General features: G+C 37.1%; 2 protein-coding genes and 1 long non-coding RNA gene across 3 annotated transcripts; 1 reads left to right on the top strand and 2 right to left on the bottom strand.

Annotated features, from left to right (window-relative positions):
- Position 1: 1 nt before the first annotated feature.
- On the top strand, positions 2 to 1419 carry LOC124176487. Its single transcript, XR_006869385.1, has 2 exons — positions 2 to 152; positions 1306 to 1419. It is a non-coding gene; the product is annotated as an uncharacterized LOC124176487 (long non-coding RNA).
- LOC124176476 (von Willebrand factor A domain-containing protein 8) lies at positions 761 to 22928 on the bottom strand. The gene is made up of 19 exons (XM_046557829.1): positions 22457 to 22928; positions 22005 to 22085; positions 21471 to 21880; positions 21239 to 21403; positions 9116 to 9274; positions 8421 to 8660; positions 8098 to 8307; positions 7482 to 7642; positions 7089 to 7371; positions 6028 to 6729; positions 5371 to 5751; positions 5036 to 5187; positions 4431 to 4860; positions 3027 to 3784; positions 2482 to 2792; positions 2144 to 2395; positions 1655 to 2049; positions 1218 to 1456; positions 761 to 1064 (listed from the first exon to the last, which is right to left on the bottom strand). Exons 1-19 carry the CDS (start codon positions 22563 to 22565, stop codon positions 953 to 955), a joined length of 5550 nt encoding a protein of 1849 aa, XP_046413785.1. The 5' UTR covers positions 22566 to 22928; the 3' UTR covers positions 761 to 952.
- LOC124176485 lies at positions 14181 to 15736 on the bottom strand. The gene has a single exon (XM_046557851.1). It carries the CDS (start codon positions 15734 to 15736, stop codon positions 14795 to 14797), a length of 942 nt encoding a protein of 313 aa, XP_046413807.1. The 3' UTR covers positions 14181 to 14794.
- Positions 22929 to 27739: the final 4811 nt, after the last annotated feature.

The raw sequence follows: 27739 nt of genomic DNA, 5'->3' as shown, positions 1-27739 counted from the left end.
GCTTGCAGAGGGGCAGGTGGGGCGAGAATTCCAGCACGCATCGCTGCGCTGCGAGGAGAATCACTTGCCACTAGGCGCACTGGCGCGATAACTCTGCTGCGTGAACGCGACCGAGACTTTGCTATTTCGAAGTTCAATAAACGATATACCACGTACGTACAGATGTTTGATAAAGATTTGTGTATGTTTTGTATGCCGAAAGTCGACCTTGCTAGGTTTTTCGCCCACAAAACACCTTGTATTTCGCACTTAACTCCTTGTTTTATTTACGAACATGATGGAGGAAGACATTAACTTGAAACTACGTAACTATCTGACGACATTACGTGAGACCCTATGTGCATAAGAATTATATGAAAACCAAGTGTTACTCTACTGCACTGATTAGAAAAATCACTGGGAGAGCTAAAATTAAGGTGTTTTTGACCGAAAACTCCTGAAAGATCAACTACGCATGCATACATTTTTATTTAATATCAAAATTGTCGCTAAAATCTTGTAGAACTGATTTTCTAGAATAGAAGACATTTCGCTAAATGCGAACTTTCTTTTTGTGTTATTTCGTGAGTAATGAAACTAATGGATCGGTTATACTCGTTCGTTTATACTCATTTTCCACACTGTTCCGGCACAGTATAGAGATTCAATTGGTTACATCTGAAAAAAGTCTTTCCCCAATTATCTACAAATGCGTATGCGCATGTACGTTAAGAATGTTTGATTTGAATTGAAGTGATCAGCTTGATAAATTAAATTCATCTTTAAAATTGAAACTGAGTATTAATATTGCAAATATATGAAAATTGATGTTGAGTACGTAATTATGGACGAGATCTTGCAAAAATACAGTTTTCTGTACAGTACACACACGTTAGGTATAACAAGCATTATGTACAGTATATTCATATCAGCAGGATAATAAATTATAAATGGTAACATTGTGATAAATATTTTATCGAACCGTGCTCAACACAGAAGCAGCAAATATCTGTTGTAATATTTTGGGTATGTTCTTCAAGTCCATGCAGATGAACGCCTTGCCAGAGGGCAACTTCTGCGTCAACCTGAAATCAATATACCATAAGTATACATGCAGATGTGTATTTCAAGTGGCTACTGATATTGCCGGAACATAGTAAAAACACAAAAGAACAGAAAACAATTTAAATCGGAAGTGATAGCTCTGTATGCTGCAGTTGATTTCACTAAAATCGAACCTTGTAGCTTGGTCTCCCAAAGAACCAATGAAAATAGCGTAAGCATTGATGTCAGTATTAGACGTCAGAACTTTGGAAAATCTTTCAGGTCGAATGCCATATCGTTCTAAATTTGCATCGGAGAATACGACAACGATGGATTCATCCGAATCTTCTTTTGCCAGGGATGATATGGCGTGCTGTGTTGCTTCCAATGTGTGATCACCGGACGCGCAAAATTGAGAATGTGCGTGCATTGTCTGAAACATGCGAGAACGACAATAAATTATGTTAATGTTGCAGAATCTTCAACTTTATATAATTGTATACCATAATTCTTAAAATAACAAATATACTGCAAAAGCGACAAGATTGTCTAGATTTTTAATGGAAAAGAAAAGATCAACTGACATGAAGCTCCATTCGGTACCTTCCCTTAATGAAAACAATTTACTCACCTTGATCACCTCGAGTCGCTGTTTATTGTCCGTTGGTGGTTGAGTATGATGAACAAAAGTGATATGATAATCGTCTCCAGAGTGACCAATAATGTCATATTGGAATTTCCCTTCGTACCCATCAAAGGCCTCCATGACCATGATACAAGCCTCCATTTCTCGGTCCAGTCTACCATCGTAGCTGTTGAATCTGTACATACTACCAGAAACATCAACAATTAGTTTCAATCTCTTTGGCTTCAATTGCGGGGCGCCAATTTCAGGTTCTTTTTCAGCTCTTCGTCTATATATAGTCCTTTCTCCTGTCAATCCTTCAATCAATTTAGTGTCATCCAATTCACCCGACGTCTGATGTCTGCACCACTGACGCTCATTGCTCTTTGCCTGCAGACTTCCTAAAATTGTACAAGAACCATAATTGAAGTGAATAATTCGATTCATCAGACGTCCTTTCCCATTTTAGCATTTTACACATCGAATCAAACTTACCCAGAATCACCCTGAGTGCTTTCACTTCCTTATGAACTGCGTTGCTGAACTGGCTGTAAAGGTTGTGGTCATATTCACTCATTCGAATATCTTTTAGCCGCTGCTTGAACGCTTTAAGTCCCATTTCACGTGCAGCCTTCTTTACATGCTCAGGCACTGCATTTTTCTCTTCATCACTCAGCTGATGCACGGTATGTCCAGCATCCAGACGATAAGGACCCCCTTTACCACCGAGCCCAGCTGTATCTCTTCCTAAATAATTCGTAACATACGAATAGATAAACGTTAACTAATCATCTGCAATTGAAAATAAAACTGAATCGCCAATAAATACTTACCTCCGGTTCCGCCAGCCCAAGTATTGCCACCAACGTGTGGTTCGTTTTTGTCATCAAGTTTTCCATGCTTCGGCCCACTCACATCCAGCCCAGAGTCTCTCTGCTTTGTAATTTGTAGGTATTCACCGTCACTGCCAACCATCTTTCGCCATGCACCCAGTGATTTTTCAATATTAAGCAACGACGTTTCCCACAGTCGGATACAACCACCAGCATCTATCGTGACCAGATCTTGATTCGAAGTGGGTGCTGCGTAAACTGGCAAGTTGGTAGTATAGAGCCACTGAGTCACTGCGGATACTTTAGCTGGCCTTTAATAAAAGGAAAATCAATCAGAAAAAAAGAAAAGTTGAAGAAATTAGTAGATACGCTAACAATAAGTCCCATTTCTTTGGTGGTGTATGGGATATATGAAATGTCAGAAATTTAAATTGCACTTCAGTTTTGGAATTTCAAATCCCTGAGTCTTGAAAATAAAAATTTTTGTATCGCTACTAGAATATATAATGTTCAACTTTGATTCTGTATAAGAATATCTCACGTACTCCGGTATCGGTATGTAACGAAGTTTGCGAAGTCCAACATCAACGATCTCGAGATAGCCGGTGATTCCAGGCTGTTTTTTTCCTTCGGGGAGTACATCTGGCGGCACTTGTTCAGAGGAGACTGTTTTGATTATTTGACCACTACTAGACACGATAGGTGGTGAGAATCCCCTGACACGTCCATTCCGTGGCCAGTAATAAAGTTCGTTTGAGCTATCCAACTCTGGGAATCCAACGGCGATAGTTGCGTAGGTTGTATCAGTCGCCAGCAATCTATTAGGGGATTCTATCTTCTGCTGTAAAGCTTCACTCAGTATACTGTCCGCAATTTGTTCCGAGCTTCCACCGAGCAGCCAACCTGTCTTTTGACCGTCAAAACCAGTCAAGTCAACGTCTTTGAGTACGTTTGGACAGGGCAAAGATTCGGAGGTTTTTTCTAGCACATATTTTCCACTTGAAGTATCCTGAACTAGCCATTTACCAGGTGACGACAAAACGATTGAGTCTATGTTGAATGGCACGGTGATCAAGTACGCACTCATTGTTTTCAAGTCAACGACTTCAAGCTTATTTCCATTAGCGGCAAAGAAGACTAATTTATCATCGGAACGCACTAAATCTGTCTTAAGCTTCCAGCTCAAATTTCCACCACTTCCCAAAGCTCGAGAGAAAGTTTCACCCGCAGATTCAAGGAATGATGATAATTGCAACGTACGGACTGCTCCATTCTCAGGGTTCACGGATAGAACGGAATTGGACTGTAAAATCCAGAACACAGATATCAAGTGAGGAACTATCTGGATTGAAATTCTGGGTGTCTAGTACCAGTAGCATATCAAATTTCCTCATACTTCCTGACAAATATATTTGTTTTTTTCAGAGTATATTTAAACTACCCTTACCGAACAAACTCACTTTTCTCATTCAAATTCAATAAATTGTACGCACATCTTTATTGTAAGCTGAAGCATTAACCTTTTTTAAATTTAATTTAATTTTGCCCATGCTCTATTACCTAACATATCAATGAACATTAGTTCAAGAAGATACATCAGTATTTGCATTAAAGAAAATTATATCTAGCCATTAGTTTAATTCAGGAAAATATATTGAAGAATGTGAGTTGGTTTAAGTATTCGGTAATTGGTAAAATTTTACATTTCTCATGGAATAAACAAAAACGCAAGTTCGATTTAGGTATACACATACTTGTTTGTACGCATTCGCCTTCCATATATAACGTAGTATGTACATACAGACTACAAGATTTTCCTTGGAGCGTTATTAACTGTGCGAGAATTACCTGACATTTAAGGGATTCCTAGAATTCCCTGACGCTACTCGCTCCATTAAAAATTACCTTTTCGTAAGAATGATCGATGGAATGACTTAATTGATACTTACAGTTTCTTCGTGCACCAAAATGTTTCCAGAGTTGTCAGATGTCATTGTGAACTGCGGCCTGTTACCACGAGCCGGACTGATCATTCCTTGTATCGAAATTTCGTTAATGTTTTCCGATTGTGAAGTCATACTAAATATGGAGAGAGGATTCGCTGTGAGAACATGAATCACATCATCAGAAGAATCCCCTTTTATGCCTGGGCTGATGGCCAAAGCAGCGACAGTCCCTGTCTCGCTTAATGGAACGGTCCAGTAGCTTTGAAGTTCCGTAAACCACGCTGACCTTGCCTCGATTCGATCCAATACGTGATTTCTTCTAACAGGGAAGGATGGAGCTTTATATTTGACGAAGCGCTCTTGAACGGCAAGGGTTTTTGGCCGATTAACGATGCTCCAACTTCCCGCAAACTTTATTCCTGGGAGGGATATTCTGTGGAGGAAAAGGAGAGTAAGCTAGGGACTTAATGATGTTTAAAAATGTTTATTGCTTACTGCTATTACTATTCTTAAAATTATAATTTACAAAATTACTTTTGTACAGAATTAATGTTAACCGTGTCATTTTATGGGACATTCATCACCTCGTAAATAAATACCAATCTTACTCTTTAGCTAAAGCCACGTTCTTTGCACTGGTGCCTAGTGGGATCCCATGCTTGTGCAGGACTGAAACAAGGGTCTCAAAAACTTCCTGGGTGTATCTGTCAAAGTCGAATACGTTCCGTACCACAGTACCCAGTGATTCATTCGGGAATTTCTGTAATAAAAAACAGGACTCACATGACTTCCAAGCTTCTCCAGAATTATTTGCAATTTATTTTGAAAACTTTGGTCAAATACGTATCAAGACATATCAAAAAGTCTGGATAAAAATGACTATGAATAATAAATTATTTTCACAAAATTCCAAAAGTTATGAGAAATAAACAGAGATTCATACCTGTAGGTGTTTGACAATGTTGACTACCTCTCTTGTAGAGTACGGATATGAAACCAGTCCTTGATCAGCCATGCTTCTGAGCTCACCGAAGGCTTTGACTAGTTTCTGAATCACCTTGTCTTCAACATCTGGTCCGTACTTCTTTAGGAGTTGAATTTCGCTTTCAATACTAGGATTGTCAACAGAGAGTGTGCTAAAGAGATCTCCAAGAGCTCCAAAGAAGTCATTTCCCAAGAATGGAAATCCCGGGCGATTAGCTAACACTATCATACGGAAATCTGGATGCATTCGTATGATTTTTTCTGATGTATTATCCATTGAAAGAGGTGGCACGATTCGGCGACCATCTGATAGAATCATCTCACCAGACTCAACCAACGTCTGTTGAATAAAGCAAAGTTTGTAATGATCGACTTTTAGAAAGTCATGAGTAGAATCTACACAAAATCTTTTTCATTCAACTTTCCTGGAATTTTTTAACTTTACAGACTAAATTTATCTAGATTTCACACGATTTTGATTGCATTCATACATAATATGCAACAGACTTCTTTGAATGAATGAAAGTTAGAAATTATAAGATACAACATTGAGAAGTTTGATGTTTTATTCGAATTTTCTGACTTTCACTAATTTACGGCAAGGTTGTACGTATACCTTCAAAATGCACGTCACGTGAGTCGGAGCCTTATCAGCTTCATCAACAACGAGCACATGCCCAAGTTTGACAGCCTGAACAAGCGGCGAGTCTTCGTAAACAACAACACCGTCCTTGACCATGGGCTGAAGTGTTAAAGTTTGAACAGTAGTATCCCTGTGAAGCTGAATGTACTCCCTTGGTCTGTTCATGAGCTGCAGAAGCCGGTCGATGATCTTATTTTTACCAACACCCTGGTTACCCACAAGGAGTATATTTTCGCCAAGTGTAAAATCCTGGAGCAGATGCTCGAGCAGTGCAACATGCTGTGGAACATCGTAAAAAAGCACATCCGGAACCTTGGTCAAGGCTTCAGTCTTGTACCTTTGCACTGTTGTCTCGCCGATTTTGACAACATCACCAATAACTTCGCATTTAGCAGTGAGAGAATGAGTCTCTTTTTTCGAGGTCTGAATACCAACAGCGGCTAGACTATCTTCTAAGGCCTGTTTCGGTATTGCTGGTAAAAAACGAGCCAAACAAGCCCTCTGCACTGCGTCATAAGCGTTGTCATCACGGAACTTTTGCATTCTATTCGCTATTCTGAGAAGTTGTCGAGTGCTGAGCGAACTAGCCAGAGACTGCAGAGTCGGATCTGATGAAGATCTTAGATTGTGTGTCAGCTTCACAACGTCAAGCAATGGTTTGCTGCTCGTGCCATACTGAAAGATAATAAAATATTGAACTGCTTACAGGAATGAGCTTGATAAACCTGTTCATAAACTAGATGTCATGAAAAAAAGAATCTGTTAAATCTGCACAAGTGAAATACAGTAACGTATAACGAATAATAAAGAAGCTGGTAGATGTAAAATACAGTGTAGGACAAAAACAGGATTTCAAAACGAGCATTTTCGAACCTATTTTAGTAATTTGTTTAAACTTTCTAATAAATTGCAATTCCTCAGAGGTAGCTTCGACTCTACTTTGTAAACTTTTTCAACTCCTGAACGATAATTGACACTTGATTTTGTGGACAAAAGACGAGTTACAGGATAACGCATAATAATCTAATACATACCTTTGCTTCTATTATATGTATTTCTTCCGATTCGCCTAAAGGCCGCATTTCATGGAACAAAAACAAACTGAGCAGCTCGGAGTTTAACCACTGACCGGACGCGGTGTTGAGTACAGGGGGTTCAGCTAATGCGATTATTCTAAAGGAAGGATGGATTTTGAATATTCCCGACTTGGCAAGATCCTCATCAGATTTTTGCTCATCTTTCTTCACCGCCTCATAGCGATCGGCCCTGATCAATCGCTTACCATCATGTAGTTGAAGCTCTCGGTCGTGAACTAGCCTGAAAGTAAAAATACCTTCTGCTGAATCCTTAGGTACTTCGAAAGAGAAACGATGTTAAGACTGAACACCTGTAGCTTTTTTTATCAGTTCAAGCTGCATACTACTTACCTATACACAACAGCTAACGTACTTGGATGTATTCTATGAATTCCATCGAGGATGGCCAACTTTCCGTCCAGAGCTGCTTGGACCAATGGAGAATCGATCCATATTGTGTCACCATTAGGCAGTGTAGTCCGTTGCTGGATGAGATCCCTAGAAGTCATATCCTGAGAAAATATTTATCATTTTCAACCTGAAACGGTAGTTTTTGCTGCTGAATAAAATTTTGCCTCGTTACTATGCTGATGTGAGACATTTTACATGACTTAAGCCTTGATTTGTATGTTTTGTTATAGTTACATATTCTTTAGATCATTATTTTGCCGAATCTAAATTTAAATCAATCTGAAATATCTTAAATTGCACCATATGATAAAAATTGTGTAATCAAAAATCTGATCATGTTTGTGGGCTCTTACCAAAAATAAGCTTGACATCATGAAAATTTGAATCGATTAATGAAACGAAGAATAGAGAAAACTATGTAGACTCCGGAAGATTTCTAAAAAATTGGTGGTTGAAGGAGAAATAAGTGGTGAAAATTTTGGGCAACATTTAAACACGTTGAACATTATTGGCAAATTCGATGAAGTGATTACAATGAAGAATTTAAACTTCTTGCCTGATAAAGTACAATGGGTTCGATTTGATATCCCAAAATTTGCGCCAGTCTTTTCACTGTTGTAGATTTTCCGCAACCCTTTGGCCCTATCAGGCAGAAATCAGTGGCTAAGTGCGACCGCATCATTCGAGCTAAGAGATTGCTTTGGTAGTTTGTTTCGACAAACTCAGATCGAGTGTCGACTAGATTCTTTGCAGAACCTGCTGGGACCTGTAACGGAATATAAGGCATTAATGAAATTGTCCTACAAAAAATGATGACCAATATTTCAGAATAACAAATGCGTAACGAAATGAGACAGTAAATTGTACAGCTTAACTTACCTCAAAAGTCAATTCTGAGGAGTGGTTGTTCTCTAGACGAACTTGAGCGGAATTGTGACTCGTAATCTCTGAGTTGAGAATTCGCAGATTTGTCGACCTTTTCTTAGCAGTTGACGAGTCCAGTAAACCAAAAGTCTTCAGAATATCTTCTACAGCGTCTCTGCCTTCTTTGCCGAGGAAGAGTTTATAGGGATAAAGACTGTAGAAAGCATCGTATGGTTCGAGAACCCGAAAACTATTCTGCAGGAATTAGAATTCAAATAGACGAAATCTTGTTTATTCATAATCTAAAATTCGAACATTTTGTGATCGCTAGTGAAATTTATAAAATGGTATTCACTAATTTTATCAAATTTGTATTATTTTTTATGAAATCTCAATGCAGTCCCCAAAATCTTTTAAATCTCGTCAAATTCTCTCAAAATGAGGGCTTTGTCAAATCGTGTTACGAAAAAACTCAAAAGAATATATAAAATTCTCAAGAAATGAGATTCCATAAAATTTAATGGAATAAAAGTAGAACAGTTTATAAAATTTCTATCAAATCTTTTGTTCATTTGATGTGAGATGAATGACATGCATCAAGTATCTGCTTCAAAATAAAAGTGTTGAAAAGTAAAAAAAATAAAATGTTCATTGCGATGGAAATTATTATCGAGAGATGAATCCAGACGAAACTGGACGTAATTACTCACCAAAATTTTTGCGACGGCCGAAAGATTGTCTAATGGAAAATCTGGAAGCCCAAGATTGACGGCGTCGTCGGTGACGAGTGCATGGCAGCATGACAAAAGCTGCGACAATATCGCACTATCGACGTCCGGAGCGATCGCCTTTAAACTTTCCAACTGATCCTGTAATTCAAAATATGTTGACTTCATTTTTGTTCACTTTGTCTTTCCATCGTATCAGACAAGAGAATCATATCACTGTCCATTTAATCTCATACAGACGTCCAGAGAAATTTCTAGTTGCGGTCACTATGCAGTCATCGAAAATTTTCATTTTTTACTATAATCGAAAAATATAGTTCTGGTACAAAGTGAAAATAATCTAGTAACCAAAACCAGAGAATCTGGTATGAGTTACTGTTTTTTGTTTTCTTATGCTCATTCGCATTATATATTCTTGTAACTATTGCGATAATTTGACGCTGGTGCGACAATAAATTAATTTTAAAGCCTTATTTAACCAAAAAACTGTACCGTTGACAAGTATAATTAATTAATTACGTTAAATAGTTACAGTTATACTACATTTTCTTGTAATTCGAACAATGTTCAAACCATTATCGTAACGATACACATTCTACTAGAATTTCATAGCAACTGTAACGAAATGCAATCTTTCTCTGTGCAAAAACGGTCAAAGATGAAATCGGCTGAGTTAGAAACGGTATTAGAATAGTATTCTCCGAGTTCGTGATTCCGTGTGTGGAATGCTGCTGGCTAGCGTCGAAAACGATAATAATCTGAGGTGATTAACATCAAGAGTAGGTTTCCGGGTAGAGTGGAAGAGCTTTTAGCCAAGTACCGATCCGCACGCAATCCAAACGGAATGCCTCCGATTCAATTCGCAAAGTTTCAATTGGACCAAATGCAGTTTGCACGCTGGGTAAATTCCCGGCTTCGTACAAATGGAGTGCATTTCACAAAATTGCTAGAAATTTACTCTGCAGAGTAAACTGCAGTGGCCAAAAGTGATTGAAACGCCACGATTTTGTAATCCTGCAAATTTCCCTTTCGTATTCACGTTCCTCGTTCCTATCTAAACATTAAAGATATTCTATTTCAGGCATTCACTTATAAATCAATTCGAATGAGTACATAACGTATAACGTACGTATACTTGGTGAAAAGTTTTGTTTTCATTTTTTTTTTTTTTTTTGTATGCAAGCCTCAATTTTCGGCAGGCGACATCAAGTCAACAATACGATCAAGTATACGTTGTATTGTGAGTTGAATGTAAAACTACCTGACGCCAGATTGATGCGATGAATTTTTGTTTTAAATATATTGGATTTAAGTTTATTTTATAAAAAGACACTGCAATAACTTTAAAAGGTTCATATCAGGCGACTATCTATATGATGCAGAATTTGTTTCCTGCATCGATAAAACTAATTGGCAATTAAAAACTTTTTACGTTTCTTATGTGCACTGAACTATACGAGGTAGATACGTATATTACAATGACTTGTACTCAGCACGAAGTTATTTATTCTTTCTTTTGTTATCAATATTATTATTATTATTATTATTATTACCATTATTTAAAAATAATTTCAAGTTACCGAGTGGATGGACAAAGTTTTAAAACTATTTTGAAAGAGTAATGGAGATAAAAATATGTCACCGTGGAAACGAGGTTGGAAGTTGAACGCGTTTAGCAATTGCAAAGTGTATCAAAGTCTTACCTATACATATTTTCTACTTAGAAACATTGAGCACAATTTCTACCCCGAATCACGCGACATGCAGCTAAGCAAAGACACGTAGAGTAATAATTTTCTTGAGATATAGGCGGAAGTAGAAAATTTATTTCTGCAGACTTTAGAATTCTGAAATTATGCCGGTATTCTGAACAGACGACATCCAACGCCCGAATTACTCTACAGGGTTAATTCGTACATCTACCAGCAATCACGGTGGAAATAATAAAACGTGACTAGAGTGTGAATTTCGCGATGAAAAAGAAATGAGAAAATGCGATTTGCTACGAGCTTTGAACGAGGTCAATTTATTCCAGCGACATCTTATCACGCACGACGAAGACGTTGCGATCCGTGAAAAAGGTAATGAAGAGTAGATAGAGAAAAAAAAAAGAAGTAAAAAAACGACATTATCGTAACCTCAGCGACGACGACGGGCGTCCGGGTGTCGGATAACAATTTATCCTGAATCAACGTTATCACGGTATGGCAAAGTTCTACGTCGCATTATCCCTTCTAATTTTATCTTTTACTTTTTTCCGCGTCACACTATATTACCTGAGAAAAAAAAACTATCACGAAGCTGTAGACATAGATTAGAGCAACAATTTCAAAGTAGCCAATTATTTTCTCGTTGCTAATAAATGAAAAGTTTACAATATGATCAGGATAATTGAAATGCGAAATATTCAGTGATTTGTCATTTGTGATCGCATGATATAGTTTAGTTAGAACATGAATAATGAAAATTTGGATGAAAAGTTGGTCGAAAATTTCAAAAATCGCATATTCTTCAGTATAAATTCTGAACTTTGAGCCGCCGGGTTTCCTACCAATCGAAACTTTGTTGTTTCTTCAAAGTTTGATTTCTTTACTTCAAGTTGCGCCACCAAATAATTCGGGACTAAGCGCTTTCGGAACTTCAACGCCACCCCTTATGAAAAAAAAGATGATCACGGAGCAGGTAAATTAAAAACGAATTGCTTAAACCAAACGTGAGGCAAGATTATAAAATTGACAACACTGCGAGATAAGTAAGAAAATAGTATCCACAAAATTTAAGGCCAACAAAGTTCGTATTTGAGGACATTTGCGTAACATATCATATATGAAGTCGTGGAATCAAGGTACTGCGAGAGAAACCTTTTACTTTGTCTAAAAGTTGTGTATTATTTTCCGAAAGGTCAATTGCAGCTTTCATTTTTTAAATAAACACTAAATAGCAAGCTCGAAACTCAGCTACCGATTACTTTTAGCGTCGTAGCCAGCGATGCGAACCAAAGAACGAAAAGTAGCGACAAATGTTGCGTGAGAATTCGGTCTTTAACTCGTCTACTGCAGCAGTGCGTGAGACGTACCTTAACTCGTGATATATTGGTTTCACTGCTTCGACGTTGCCATGAGAATAAAATAATACATATAAATACACAGGTAGCTTTCCACTTTAGGTCACGAAGAAAACTGGAAAGCTTTAAGCAACAACATTGGCAGTTGTACGATGTACTGCGCTGAGAGAAATTGTTACCACAATCGAAAAATATAGTTCTAGGTAGAAAATGAAAATTAGTTTTCTAGCTGTTACTGAACCTCACAAACTGATTTTGCGTCGCAATTACCAAAAAAGGATCGACGATAGCGCAAAATGGTTAGGCGTACCTCGTTTTTCGTAATTCCAACAATATTCAAACAATTTTTTTAACGATACCTGTTTTACCGAATTTTTCTAGTTATTGTAACAAATGACATTTTTCTCAGTGTGTCAAAGATAATACGTAGTATTTGCCTCACGAACATGGAAAAACGCATTTTCACATCGTTGTAATTAATCCACGCGTGAAAGAGATTCTGATTTATCGTTAGTCTGTTTCATTCTCTAACGAGTCGAAAATGGAATTGACCGACTTCCGCTAAACTTATATCTTCTACCCTGAAATTGCAGGGTGCAGGTTTCGTGGATATAAATAAACTTGACGTGAACTCGAAGAACTTGAACCCCAAAAATTATACATCTTTTGATTAGGATCTTTCGAAAATACGAGTCGAACCGGATAATTTTTATTTCGTTCGAACGGAAGTTAGTCGTATTGAAAACGATCCAGTTCAATGAAAACCAATTATCTAACAAGTCGAGACTCGCATGAACGTCTCTGGGAAGTTGTTCTTTCAAACCTATTATTCAGGTAAAATAGTTTTGTAAAAGATAAAACAAAAACGTTGGATACATTTTGTTTTCAGTTATGAAATATTGTGAGAAACGATCCAAAACTTATTCAATTTTAAATATTTAACTACGGGTTATCGATTACTAATGAAATTGTAAGTGCGGTATATAACAGTATCGAAAATGAAAAACGATGAAACGTTTCGGTGTATTCGTTAAAACATCATGACGGACAGTTAAATTGAAAGTATGTAGGAGCGACGAGATCCCGGGAGACTTTTTGCAATTATCCCGAAGATCGACAATTTATCACGCGTGTGCTAAACACAAAAAAGATATCCAAGATTACAGTTTATTCGAAGTACATACCGGTTAAGCTTCGGTGTTCAAAATCAATTATTGATTCCTGGCAATTGTTAATTAGCAGATACAGGGATAGAAATACATATGCCTAGTCGATAAAACGATGCGTCCAACTTCCGTCCCAGATTACACATTTATTTCTGCGAATACAAGCACAAGTTGTGAAAGTGTTAGAAAAGTGATTAGTCTGAAAGGTTTATGAAAAGAAGAAGGTAAAAGCGCCTGTCGACTTTAGAATTAAACAGTATAATCAGACCAGGTTTAATTTATATTCAAGGGATTTCTCATTCACTCCAGGCAACGTGGTCATGTATTATAAATACCGCAAGCATTTATTGCGGAAATGAAAGATTATACGCGCGCGTCAAGAAATTAATTGTAAGTATATTTTTCACTTTACTCACGAAATTCTCAGACATTCATCAGAAAAATTGAAGGCTCTGTTAACTTCCAATGAACGTCTGAAACGAGACGACACTCGGTGTTGGGTTACGTAAAATTGAATAAGAACTTCGACTTTTCGGAGAAAAAAATTTGTGCGGAGGTTGGTAAGTCACGAATCAATACTTTTTCGCATATATCATTACAGTTTTTTTAACGATACCCGTTTTACTCAATTTTTCTAGTTACTACAGGAAATGAAATTTTTCTCAGTGTATATAAAGTTGATGAATTCTCAATGTTCGACTATCTCGTAATTGAATTAAAAAAAATGTATCAAATTTATCCTGCTCACCAACCTTCTTAAAGAATAAAGTGTGCGATATAGGAGTATAAATTTACCTTGACGACGATTCTGACGAAATTCCGAATTGACGTATCTGCAGAGCATCGCGGACATTTGATTGATAAAAAATTAAACGTGAAGCGTGACGCGTCGCAATTACGATATCCTCTTCGCACAAACGACGAACATCACGGTGTACATAATTGACTTTTAGTTCAGTTTCTCAGTCTATAATAACGGGGTATTTAAATGCGCCGGAAGTATAGCTGCAACCATGAATCCACCAAAGCGTAGACGGAGAACGGGATAAAGAAGCCATAGCCATACAAAGCGAGAGTGCGAGAGAAAGAGAGAAAGTAGAGTCGATATACATTCCCCGAACACGAAGGCTTCGAAGCATATTCTTGCGAGTGGGTCGCAAAGGGTATCAAGTTTCTCAAAACTCGAGGCTCATTCGCCACTGTAATCAAGTATATCAAACAGCCGAAACTGTTGCGAAACTTTCCGTTGTGGCTATAAAGATGTGTAAAGAAGATGATGTATCTACAACTATACAACGAATTGAATCGTAACACACACTTTCTCTCATATCACAAGTGATCGATGTCTCTCCTTGTACTCTCCTATTCATTATCGCCACTATCATCACTATCCTTAAGGCTCTCCTTGGCGACTAAAAGAAATTAAAAAGCTCAAGACTCCTGACCCGGCCTCCGCTGCTCGTAGAGAGACTCAATGGAGGAGAGAATTTTCTCACTCGGTGACAAAGTCGGCATGAATATATGAAGCTGCGGTTTCCTTGGCGGAGACCACAAGCTCTGCTTATTCCGATTCTCTCCTTCAACCGGCATCGACTCCTCGATATTCTTCCCCGAAGAGTTCGTCAAACGATCGACAAAGTAGGAGCGAACAACCGGGACTTCCGGTCCTGGAGATGAGCAGATTTCACGCCGACAATTGTCCCGAGTAACCGGGATCGGCGTCCCACCCTTGTTCCTCTCTCCTACCTCCTCGACGTTCGTCCGAAGCGTGTAATTCTGCACGATGATCCTCTCCTTTGGTATAACGGCCGAGCTTCCTCGTCTGCGAGTCGCAACTTCCGGTGAACTCTTGCGCGTCTCGTCCTTCCGATAGTCGCCACCGCGTCCCGACAGATCGAGCCACTGCAAAACACGCTCGGACAGCGAGTTATCCTGAATTTCCGGTAACCGAGAACCGCCTTCCGGGTCTCCGAGGACCGTGCAGACCGAGTCGCTCCGCTTCTTCCGGTTCTCGACGCCTCTCGAGACCCTCGGTGACTTCGGATCCGGGGTACCGGAAGTCGCACCCCGTTCCTCGTCCTTCGGCAGGAGCAAATTAGACCCCGAACACGGCGCCGATGGTAGATCGTTCCGGTCGACGACCACTCGCAGTTTCACCAGACACTCCCGGAGGTCGTTCACTTCCGGAAAGTAGTCCTGGTCCCGGTAGTTTACGCTCCTGGATGTCGTCGGGCGGGAACGCTGACGGGTTCGCAGACTCGCGTGGCTCTGAACCAGAGGATCGTCCGGTGATAATATCGCGTGACGAACTCCGTCCACCCAAACTGTCCGCACGGAAATCGGTCGCTCTGAGGATGACCAGATGGCAGGCATTTTTAACGACATTTCATCCGCGGCGTTGGTTGATCGATGGTACAAACGGAGGGTGAGATGAACTGTAAATGTCTTTGGTTTTTGGTCTGATTATAGAATGTGAGGACGATTCTTTCGCTCTGGTTTTGGCAACTCATTCGTCTGTTGTCATTTGAGAAGGCACACTAAGGGATCGAGGTTTCTCGTAACCCGGGGCACACCAAAATAAATTATCCATATCTATCTATCTATGTCTGTTGGATTCTTGAACTTTGGATTTTCTCGTCTCTTGCAAAATAAACCTAGGACACCAGTGAGGTGGAACAATATCTTCAGTTATAAAATTTGTTTTCAGAATCTTTTGATTGAATGAGTAAAATTCGAGAATTTATAGTAGAAATCCGGCCAAAAATTGTTTTGCAATCTCGTGACAACCACGTCACACGAATAATTTTCACGAACAACGTTCGTTCTTTCAGTTTTCTCTCGCTATCATTCGACTTATTGACGTTCGATCATTTAAACGTAGCTTAATCCCTTGAACGGCAGTGACGCGATGCGGCGCACATTGTTTATTTTGTAATTGCCACGAACGATTTTCGCACAATTTGGTACTCAGGGGTTTTCGAGGTCGCTCCTTATTAATCTACTCTTGAAATTAAGGAATTTAAAATGGTGAATCCACTATCGTGGACCAAAATGAAAAATTGTTGGAAAATCGGATTACGAATCCGAACTCACGGTATATAAATTAAAAATGACGAATCCAATATAGCGGACGCAAATTCAAAACGTAAAATAGTTGGGATGAAATCTGGTTCTCAGAGGTTTTATGCGTCCCAGAACGTGCAAGCCAAAATGAAGAAACTTCAAATAGTGGATCAAATATAGTGGCTCAAAAATACTTTTCTTCTCATGGCGTGTCACGAGTAATTAGTTTTCCATTTTAGTCCACCATATTTTATCAAACTATTTGAGTTTTGAAATGTTGAGTGGAGATTCGTAAGCAGCGATCTCGAAAACTCCTGAGTGCCGATTTTCATTCGAATTAAATTAATTTTGACTTCTGATCCGTTATACTGGATCCGCGATTTTGAATTGTTCAATTTTGACCTTAAATTCGTAATTCGCGATCAAAAATATCCTTAGATGCTACGTTTCATTATAATAGAAATACTTTGTCTTTCCGCGCTTCTGGGACAGACAATAAAATTCTTCTTGCCGCCCAAGGTGTTAATTCATAGTGATTCTGAACTTAGTTCACACGACAGACTAGAAGAAAATAATTTTTGTTTATGAAGCTCAAAAATTGTCGCTGTGCAAAGACCAAACGATGAGAATGTGACTTTGTATAAGTTATTCTTTTCTGGTAAGTAATTATACAACCTGCACTGGCGCTTTTAGATAAATTTTACGCGACAGGGTATGTTTTTGGAGTAACAATTTAAATATTTAGTTCTTCATTACAATACGTTTACGGTTTGCGGATGAAAAAATTAAGACTTTTCAGGACCAATTTCGGCTGAACAGAAAATTAAGAAGAGCAATGAAAAATCCACGCGAGTAGAAATAATTTTTCTTGTAATTAATATTCTCCATCAACTAAAATGAACTCACAAAATCGGCATGTCAAAATTCTTTTCGAAACACACGTTTACGTTAAGATACATATTTCAAAACGTCCAAAGTCCCAACTCAGAATCCACAAAACAAGTCCAACTCGATGACAAACCATAATGACACACAGAGCTTATAACCATTAATTCCACAAAAACCATCGAAAATGAACATCAATTTTTTACTTCTTTATTAGACTCGCGTTTATTCGTGTTTTAACCGCATTTTATTCTTCGATTTTTCTTTTCCTTCAGAGTAAACGGATTCGTTTTACACAATTCGAAATAAAAACAAAACGTTCTTGCTATACACAGTCCCCCTCCTCTTCTCAAAATATAGCTGTGTTTTCTGCTGCGTCGTTGTGAGACATTCAAAAAAAATAAAACAAAAAAAATCAAGAGTGACAAAAAAAAATTGGGCAATTTAAAAAGGTAGAAAATGGAAAAAGGATTAAAAAAAACAAAAAACAAAAACAAAAAAACAAAAAAAAAAAAAACAACAGACAACAACAACACTCAAGGCTCGTGTATCGACTCGGTTTTACGCGCTTTTCTACGCCGGTAAACGGAACTGGATATTGTACTATTGTCGTCAGTCAACGACGGCGGAGGAACTGAAGAGACGATGTCATACCGCGAGGAGATCCCTCCGTCGCGACGACGGTTACCGGGAGGCACGCGATCACGGCCGCGACGTCTGTGACCGTCGCTCTGACGCGGGATCGGCTTATGTACTTTCCGACAACCACCCCCAATGGGGTATGTTAAACCTCCCTACCCTCCCCTACCTTCGGTCCAACTTACCGTAACCCTAGTTTCCCCTTCGCCTTATCTTCGCCGCCTAACCGAGCGGTAAATTCTCCCGATTCGCCCGGACGGAAGTAGAGGAAATCGCACGGGAACGCAGACTGAAAAAGTTTATACAGCGCTGAAGAGGGGCGATCGGTGATCACCCTTGGTCCAGAAAAATTAATCGGAGAAATTTTTAGTTCCGGTTACCGCTCAGTCCTTGACTATTTTCATTTTTTATAACAATCGAAAAATATAGTTCTAGGTAGAAAATGAAAATTAGTTTTTTAACTGTTACCGGGAAGTCTAGTATCCGTTACTGTTCTTTGTCATTACGATCGCTGTTACTATATATTCTTGTAACTGTTGCGAAAATTTAATGCTTGTGCAACGATAAATTGACGTTAAAGCCTTGTTTAACTAAAGAAGTAGAGTAAACCGAGCAAACTGATTTTGCGTTGCAATAACCAAAAAAGGATCGACGATAGCGCAAAATGGTTACGCGTACCTCGTTTTTCGTAATTCCAACAATATTTAAACAGTTTTTTAATGATACCTGTTTTACTGAATTTTTCTAGTTACTATGACAAATGAAATTTTATTCAGTGTATACATGCACCAGGGTTACCATTGATTTTAAATTGTGAAATGACCTGAATTTTCCAGCTTTTTTCCACGTCCGAAATTGTCATTTTTTCAGATACAATTTGCGCCGACAAACGTTTCAATAATGAACGCAATCGTTTAATAGAACTTCATCAATCGTATGTTATTTGTTTTAAATTCTTTGCAATTCGTTCAGGTTCATGATGAGCTTCGTTTTTTTTTTTAAGGAATTGTAGAAAAAATACCATATAATAATTATTTCAAATTTTTCATTCATCTGATCGTTATTCTCACGTTCATTTATTACACCTTGCCGACAGTTTTCACTACGAGTATTTTGACAATACATCGGGAAAGGACTTTTGTCGATCGACAAAAAGGCAATAGTTCCGTCACAGAGGCGCTAAGAATCGTTGGGTAAATTAAAAAATGATCCGGCAATTCAGATCACGGCGGGGTACGAAATAAAGTTATTATGAGACTGTTATACTTGATGTGACACGTACAGCTTTTTAAGGGTTTTGTCGCCGTTGGCGTGCCTGAAACTCCGTACGGCCGGGTAGAGGGTTGAAAAATCACACCTGTCGCCAAACGACAGCATCTAATTACTTTATTGTTATACCCACTAGCGGCAACTGTAGTCCCTCTTCAAAACATGCGATACAAGTTGACAAAATATTCCGGTGATCGACGCTTGCGAAATAAATGCAGCAACTTTATTATTCGTTCATTTGTCTTCAAAAAAATTTTCAATTTTTTTTTTTTTTTTTTGATTCTTTCCCCCCTTTCTATTATAATGACGAAATTTGGTTTGGTATTAGAATTACCAATTGAATATAATGACTTGAGTTAATATTTTTTTTTAAATTTACGATAGATATAATGCCAATATGCGAATTTGATTGCAGAAATACTACTGCAGGCTGAATTCGGCGAGTGATATTTATAACCATCTATATATTTGTAGATAACGCATTCGTGTTTCCTAGATATTAGCTGCTAATGAGAGTTATTTTCAAGGGGCTTTGTGCTTGATGGAATCAGGCAATATAGTTGATTGAGATTTCTACAATTCTAGGACTTCAAGTCGCGATTGCGAATAAACTAAACGAACTTTTAATGAAATTGCTCGGCCCCTTATAGTATACCAATCCCTAAAGTTATTCACAGACTGTATGTATACATATATAAATGCTATTTAAACAAATCGTATTTTCTTCGCAGCAATTAGTCAACTTTTCCAATTACATTTCGGCTGATATTCAAATCGTTCTCTCACGTTTGTAAACGATGAATAGTATTCGGTAAAGTTAATCAACGTACATCACGAATCACGCCCAGAATAAAGTCAACGCTTCAAATTTGGGATCCAGCATATCTTATTTATCATATTTAATTATGAAATTTGATTGTTTTACATTTTTGTTTTACCCTTGTTAACTTGATGTTGCGATACAAAAATCCCACAGTTTAACCCTTCAAGTCATAGCGGTGAGTATTCTTTCAACATATTTCTTTGCAGTTTTTTGCTATTTCTGGTAGTATACTAACAGATTGTCAATACTCTAGAGTAATTATTGCAATATAATATAGGATGTTATTGTTACAAACAAATTGATTGTAAAAAATCATGTAAATTGAAGGCATAATTCATTTCCGAGAAAGTTAACCCTCTACACATATGAATGTTGTACTTAATTTATAAATTTTAGGATCGCTTATTAAGAATCTGAAATCAGATTTAAAAAATTCAAAAAGGCGGATCTAGTATGGCGGACGAAAATTTGTTTTTAAATTGAATCGGGAGAAACAAACTCTATCCAGAGCTTTTGAATTACAAATCTGAAATCCAATTTTGAAAATTCAGTATGGCGAATCCAATCAACGACCCCTAAAACCCCCGCATAAAGTTTTTTTGACCGGATTCGATCAATTTAAAATTTTTGTCCGCCATATTGGATCTGCCATCTTGAATTTTTGCAAATTGATTTCAGATTCATAATCAGCAACCTCAAAAACCATGGAATACTGTCTAGTTATGAAAATTGACTCAGCACAATAATGTGCGACTCAAAGCATTAAGCGATGTATTTTGAGTTTAATTATTTTTATAATTCGTGCAAAATACACCCCTTTTTCTAGCACTATATTATGTGCTTTCACACATTTATAGAATACGAATCGTTATATCAATTTAAATTGTCGTTCCAAGTAATTAAAAATTTTTAATGCACAGTCAACCGACAAAATTGAGGAATCAGAATATTTTCAATATTCATCAATCTTTATGATTGAAATTTTTTTAATTAGAACACAGAGCATTTAGAAATGAGGAGGTTAAAACCTTTGAAAATTTTCAATCATTCGTCGTATAAGGAAGGACGAAAAATAAAAAATCTGAGTATAAAAGTAATTCCTTCGCTACTTCTAGGCATAAAAACATAATGCGATTCCACAAAATCTGAAGAGTTTCAAGTCTGAATGGGTAAAATATTTCAGTAAAAAAACTCACCTTAAATGAAGTTTGAGGAATGTGTCGAGCTTGGAATCGTGATCTCAGTGGTGGATCAAGGGGATGTCCAGGATACCGAGAGGAAGGTAGGCCAAGGGCAACGACTCGAAAGTCTTCGCTGACACGTACAAGCCTCCAAGAATCCAATTCCTCTTTAGTATGATTCTACGTAAATCATTGACAGGTCTTAGATCCTCACACGAAAAATGCACACATGAAATTTTGAATTTACCTGCAGAAGCTTATCGTACCGCGAAGCAGGGACGAGGAATCTACCATCTTCTAAGTGCATCTCGCGATTCTCAAGCAGATTATTCAAAACTGGAAGAACATTTCTTTCGGCCTTTTCCACACCCTCCAAAATTAGAACTCTGCCGTTGACGGCGGCTCTTACTGCTCCCTGATCCTTGTAGTTGGCAGTCCCGCGCTCGATCTCTCTACGCTGTTTCAGGTCTGCCTCCGTTGTATCTCGAGATAAGGATATGAACTCGGCCTCTCTTCCCGTCAGCTCCAGATACGCCAGAGCCAAGGTGCGCCTTCTTGGGCCTGGACCACCGACCAAAAATATGTCCTGTCCTAACAGATCCTTTTGAAGCATCCATTTCAGATGTCGTAATTCTTCTTGACTCGATTCCCCAATTACTGAGTAAACAGACAAAAACACCAAAATTTATTCTGGAATCAATTCTTCAAGCTTAAAGAATGAAAAAAATTCACTCCGAACAAATGCTGTATAAATTAGCAAATAAAAATTGCTTGAACTTACGATATTTTCGTGGAACGTACTCAGGATTCAAACCAGGTTTCACTTGCTTGGAAACTTGTCCGATTGTCACAACAGTATTGCCTAGAACAAGAAAATAACGAAGGTACAGACAAGAATTATGTATCAAAATCGAGTTGAAAAATTACATACATTCGGTTATTAATGCCTGCAAAAGTAATATCCCTCTGCAGGTACTAACAATGATAATTGTCAAGAATTATTATTAATTATAATAAATCATCGGACAGTTAACATCTGATATTTTGAAACTGGAATTAATTTTCCAAAGAGGACAGTTTGCGATTACAATTTTGAGACCAATTGCAAAGTGACACGAAATGCAATGTTCATCGTCCGCAAGTTGACAGAACGACCAACACGTTGCACGTTGTTTATCAGTTGATCAGCGTTCTGTAAACGAAACAAATGATGAATGAAACATCGAGACTTACCGGATTTACAGCGAATAAAAGATGCGAGGTTATGGTCGATGTTTCTGGTTCGATCAAGGACTCTATTTACAGCCGACAAACCACGATGACAGTACCTTGATCTGAACATCTTAACATATCTTAAAACTGTTATAACCCTAATACGACTTGTTACGTAGTTTCGTTTATCAAACTATTTACTCTTCACACAAATATTATCTGTCGACAATCACCGAACACCCTTTCACAATAATGGTATTTTGATAAAATATAACCTGCTCATGAAATTCACCGATGAAAAGCTAACTCATTCTGACATTTAGACATGGACTAGTTATTTCTAATCTTTCTCACGAAGTCCGATATAACATCGCCATACCAAGTCCGAAGGTCACCTAATTCGAACAAAATTAAAAGTCCGTCTAACGTAACTAATCGCTGCGCCGCTCGTGCACATGTTTCAGATTACATTCAGAATTCAGATGGCGAGTGATTAGGTAGCAGTAATGTAATGTGATGTCATTGTGCAATCACAGTCGAGAATAGTGCTGCCATCTCTGAACATTCGATAAAACTACAATACGAGCGTCATTTGTTGCCCGCTTAGCATCGTTTGATTAAACTTATGGTAACTTTGAAACTTCAACTGTTTGAGTCAGCAATTTTCAAATAAGATTACGAAGGTGTTGAACTGAGTTTTATTCTTCAGTCAACGACGGAGTATTTGTTGAAATAAAAGTTACAGTCAAGGCTGTAGTTTAGAAGCGTTCCAAGTGTCTAAAAAACTGCGAAAAAACCACAGAAGCGCTTCATCACGGTTCACCGACATCACGAAGTTGAGTGAACTTCCGTGCGATAACCATGACGTAATATTAACATCGTATTATGCAGTATTTATTGTATCGTGGAACCAAACTATTAATACACCCTTTGACGTGAAGTAGACTTTCATTGATCCATATTTTAACGGTTGAATCATCCTATTACGTTTACGAATGATTTCATATTGTAGAAAATGTAACATTAGTGGGTACGTACGAAGTATGTAGGTATGTGCTGCAGTAAGGCCACATAAGTACTCAATACTGACAACAAGACAATTTCAAACAAAAGTAGGTTTCGTAGATAGGTAAATCTCGTAATTTTAGCGGAGGTATTTCAATATTCTACAGAATTGAATTGACGTGAGAATGAAAACACTTTATTCAATACCTTCGTATCGTATGATTACGCGTAAACATTAAATGTATAATTTTTACGTTGTGTTTCATATTTCAATAATAAAATCGGTCGAATTGGTCAGTTTTTGTGGCACAACATTCATTGTCACCAGTTTATATATTACTTTCCAAGACTAAACGCGAAAATATGTATTGTTGAAAATATTGCACTTGTGAAAGGTTTAGTTAGGTATGAAAGCAGTTGTCCTTTACCTTGTAATGTGTACGAATTGAAGAAAATTAATAGAAAATCAAATGGTTACAATTGAATTATTAATGTAATTGATAACTCGATGACAATATTGTTTCAAAAGTCGATGTTTTCACGTTGAGCCACTTTTTTGTGAATTTTTATTACGATAAAAAGAATTTTTCTTGGTATAAAAATCGCCAAGCCTGTTAAGCATCAGAAACACTAGAGTATGTCAATACATTGAAACAAGGTATAATTTCAAATAACTAATTACATGTTTTCCAGGGCATAGGTATAACTGTCAAACGATATGGTTGGAACGAAATTTCCTAATAAAAATACGGACATACAGCTGTGGTTGTATGGAATTTAAAAAAACATAATCGTAAATTAAAAATACTGAATTAAATTTAGATCACATGCTCATTACCGATATTTTTAGTATTATTGTGGAAACCCAAGTTTATCTCTAAAGGGTAAAAGTATAGACCGCTTAAAAAGATCTTGTTTATATAAAAGTGAAAATTTAGAAACTATGATATTAATACTTCTGAATGTTTTCACCGTTATTTCATGGGGTGAAAAATGGAGCAGAGCTCAGCATTTACACAACAATCGATGTTCTCTTTCGCGTAACTATCAAGTATGAACAATATCATTCAGCAAAATAAACATAATGCAACATCAGACCCGGCATCGAAACAAGTCCTTTTCTCAGGCAATCGCTATCCCGAATGGAAGATATACAACTTTTTAGCTAGTACATCGATCATTAAGAGATGTGTTTTTTTTTTTTTTTTAATTTCAGAAAATTATTGCCACTCATTATGCAATATATTTTATGACAACTACAGATAAAAAGCGCACTCAAAATGGCACAATTTTTATTACCCACACTGATCACTTTTACCGATGTTTATCATAATTGTAGCTAGACCACACAGACATGAGATAACAAAGTTTTATTACACGATTTATACTTATCAGCAGTAGCGCTGTTTTGCACTTTAGTGAAATGACGTAACGAAGAACCAAAAATCACAGAAGGAGTCCTTGATAAAAATGATAATAATAAAAGAATAATAATGTTGATGAGAAGATCGACGAAGTCTGTGACGATTAGTTGAATTCGGTTTAGAAATTGGATCACAGTCGAATCATACAGCGAGTATCAATTACCAGGGTTTTCAAATTCAGTAAATTTTCCTTTTCATGGTGCCTATATTCCTATTTTTTTCATGGTTTATTGTCAAACCTTCCAAGGAATAAAACAATAGTTCACGATGCTTAACAAAATCTCAACTAGCAAAAATACGTATTACATAATCTACACGTGACTGAAACGCATGAAAAATTGATTCACAACTAATTTTTGTCAGTTGATTTATCGTGCGTCTATTTACCAAATTGTATATGAGGCATTCCACACTAAACTGACTTACGTAAGACCCTCACCAGCGACGATTTAAAATTTTTTTAAGTATAGTGTAGGGTGTACAAAAATATACATCTTACACTGATTGTGAGTTTTAAAATTTATGGACGACGGGTTTGATTTATACTGCTTCCAGATAAAACGAATTAAATATGAATTAGCATTTCTGAAATGTATATTCAATTCGATTTTTCTATCTTTTTAATTACGTGTTTCGCCTGTAGCTTCTAAACCAAAAGCTTGCTGACTTCCATCCTGTTCTCAAAATTTTCGATTCTTGACAAAGAATCCATCAGAAAAATTTCAAGCCCATCGATTGAGGCTATTCGTTCTAAACTTGGGTTTATAAATTTTTAAGCGCGGTAATAATCAGACCCGGGGTGGAATGCCTCATATATATACATGTGTTGGGTTTTATTCTCATCCCACGGCGTTCGAATTCCGCTTCAGGCATGAGTTTGTCGGTCTCGAACTGTTCTTTTGACAGCTTGTTAATGAGGCTTGACTACAAACACCGCCCCAAGTCCAGAGGATGAAGTAACGTTCTATTCAACCAAATGTATGTACGTGTAAAAAACTGAACGGACGTGGTTATATACATTGTGAAAAATGCGAACCAAATTTACCGGTGTAGGAATACCAGTCGTTACGTATTCCGATAGAAAAATGAAACGAAGAAGTTTATGGAACAAGGATGCGGGATGACAATACATAATGCGAGTTCCTGTACGACAATGAATGTGGATATTAGTGGAATTCCGGCAATATATTTTAGTGGAACGCAATCCGGAAAATAGGTCAATGTCCTTCGTCTCCACTGTGACGCAACCATGATTTTGTCGAACCATCATAGCATTTTTGTTTCGATCTGTTACGGGGGCCCGTTTCAAATATACAGTGCGAAAAATTTCATTTGTTACAGTAACTAGAAAAATTCAGTCAAACAGGTATCGTTATTGTTGTAATATTGTTGGGATTACGAAAAACGAGGTACGCCTAACCATTTTGCGCTATCGTCGATCCTTTTTTGATTGTTGCAACGCAAAATCAGTTTCTGAGGCTTACTGTAGGTTTTTAGTTCAATAAGGCTTTGACGTCAATTTATCGTTGCACAAGCATTAAATTTTCGCAACAGTTACAAGAAAATATAGTAACAGTGATCGTAATGAGAAAGAATAGTAACGGATACTGGACTTTCCGGTAACAGGTACAAAACTAATTTTCATTTTTTACCTAGAACTATATTTTTCGATCGTGGTAAAAAATGAAAATAGTTAAGGACTGAGCGGTAAGCGGAACTAAAAATTTCCCTCAGTGTGGCATTCCTAATTCGTAAAAAGTATGTTTGACATTGGTTGATGCAATGCGATCATTGTACTTATTGTCAAGTAACAGTATTCTTGCAAATAATAAAAATTTCGGTGATCAATATGATTCAAAGTAATTGAGCTTAGCTATAAATAAGGACGAAAAATTACAGTTTTCAATAAATTCAAAGGAACAGGTTTAATAATCATGAAATCGTCGCTCATCCAGAGGTTGAAAAAGTAAACCAATCAGAAGGTACTACTATGAGTTCAAATATAAATAACAAAAGTAAGCGAACAACAGAGAAGAATCTCAACGAAGATGCATATCGTCAAAAAGTAAAAAAACGGTCTGTAATTATTGAAGAGAATTACTGAGGTATGAAGTCATCAGAAGACATGATGGATAAAAACGCAGATAACCTGTTTATTAAAAATATAATTATTTATGTTATTTATAGTGGATAATAAGTGTAAACACGATCACTGGAATATAATATCTGTCTGACATTTATTAAACAACTGAACTAACATTTAAACAGGAATAGGTGAATATCTTGATTCCCAACACTGTTTCAGATACAAAATTTTTTAAATTCTACCACAGCAATTTGTATTTTAATCACCAAATTAGAGAGAGAGCGAAAAAAAAGAATTCTTACATGCTGATGCTAATTATATGAGAATGGTTTTTTGTGCCTCAAACGTGGTGTCAAACAGGAGGGGAAAATAACTCGAAATTTAAGTGACACCATAATTTTTTTAGGTGAATTAATTTCAATTAAATCATTTATTTTAGCTTGATTTTTAATTTCAATTTTAATATCTTTAATTCAGATAGATTTCTTTAATTCGACTTAATTCATTTCAATTCATGAATGTCAATTTTTTCTGAACAATTCACTGTAACTCAAGTGAGTTGGAAAAAATTTCAATTCATTCTTTTGTACTTTTTGTTAATTTAAATTATTATTTTTTTAATTCAACTTAATTTTATATTACAATTATTTTTCTTTCTCTGTAAGCAGATAATTCTGGCCTGAATCCAAACTACGTCAAATCAACTTGACTTAATTTACCATAATTCAGTTATTTCTCAGTTGGTTCTCAATATTTCAATTAATTTTTAGTAAATTAATTAATCTTAAT

Source organism: Neodiprion fabricii, chromosome 2, assembly GCF_021155785.1.
Source record: "Neodiprion fabricii isolate iyNeoFabr1 chromosome 2, iyNeoFabr1.1, whole genome shotgun sequence".
NCBI classification, from domain to species: domain Eukaryota; kingdom Metazoa; phylum Arthropoda; class Insecta; order Hymenoptera; family Diprionidae; genus Neodiprion; species Neodiprion fabricii.
Note: the sequence above shows the minus strand (reverse complement) of the source record. Positions and strands in the feature narration are given on the sequence as shown.